The following is a 1051-nucleotide window of genomic DNA, read 5'->3' as shown; positions in this document are numbered from 1 at the left end:
TACTTAGAAGTATCCACATCTGTTTAATCAGGGCAAAAAATGGAAGACAGTGTTGCAGGCATAGAGATCAGTAACCCTTTGCCTTTATAAAGCTCCTCGGTCTGATTGTATTTACTAGGAATGCATGCTGATTTATCTGATAGTCTTGAGAATGCTTTATTCAAATGAATTTGTGCCTCCATGTCCCTTTTTATTTTATAGAGATCTTGATTTAGGAAGCAGATAAGTCAATGAAGGCAGACATTTGACAGACTAAGTCAGTAGACACTCACCAGAAGCTTCTCCCTATAATGTTTCTATCCTACTCTTCTAGGTCCAGTTCCTGCCAAGATGTCCTGCCAGCAGAGCCAGAAGCAGTGCCAACCTCCTCCCAAGTGTCCTTCCCCAAAGTGCTCCCCAAAGTGCCCCCCAAAGAGCACAACACAGTGTCTACCTGCAGCCTCTTCCTGCTGTGCTACAAGCTCTGGAGGTTGCAGTGTCCCCAGCTCTGAGGGAGGCTGCTGCCTGAGCCACCACAGGCGCAGGTCCCACAGATGCAGGCGCAGGAGCTCCAGTTCCTGTGACCGTGGCAGTGGTCAGCAGTCTGGGGGCTCAGGCTGTGGCCACAGCTCTGGGGGCTGCTGCTGACCTGGATCCTGAGGCGGATACAAGGAATTTCAGAGAGAACAAGAATCTCAGGAGCCAAGGAAAATTCAGCCTGACTTTTTCTATTCCCAAGGGCCCTGCTGCCTTCTTCTATCCAGGGTTTCAACTTCCCTAGTAACTTCTCTTCCTGTCTGTTGTCTGGGATCTCACAGTCCTCATTCCCTGGTAGCTTACGAATTCATATGCCCTATACATATCCATTTCAAAAATAAAGCTGCTCGAAATGTAACTGCTGGAATCTCATGAATCATTTCATTCTGGGCCATGCTTTGCTCCTTGCTATCACAACCATCTCTTAGACAAATCCCTAGCTAGATATGCAATGAAGAAATATCTACTACCACTCCTGCCTGCTTATGGAAGGGCTTCAGAGAGTTGTGGGTTGTTGGCTGGCACTCTGAAGTCT

At 47.7% G+C, this 1051-nt stretch overlaps 1 protein-coding gene across 1 annotated transcript; it reads left to right on the top strand.

Moving 5' to 3' along the window:
* Positions 1 to 330: 330 nt before the first annotated feature.
* LOC110292012 (late cornified envelope protein 3A-like) lies at positions 331 to 627 on the top strand. The gene has a single exon (XM_021159176.2). It carries the CDS (start codon positions 331 to 333, stop codon positions 625 to 627), a length of 297 nt encoding a protein of 98 aa, XP_021014835.1.
* Positions 628 to 1051: the final 424 nt, after the last annotated feature.

This window comes from Mus caroli, unplaced genomic scaffold, assembly GCF_978045245.1.
Source record: "Mus caroli unplaced genomic scaffold, Mus_caroli_1 scaffold_3, whole genome shotgun sequence".
NCBI lineage: Eukaryota > Metazoa > Chordata > Mammalia > Rodentia > Muridae > Mus > Mus caroli.
Note: the sequence above shows the minus strand (reverse complement) of the source record. Positions and strands in the feature narration are given on the sequence as shown.

What these genes read in the sequence shown, in the direction of transcription:
- LOC110292012 (XM_021159176.2), top strand. Translation starts at nt 331, where the DNA reads ATGTCCTGCCAGCAGAGCCAGAAGCAGTGCCAACCTCCTCCCAAGTGT.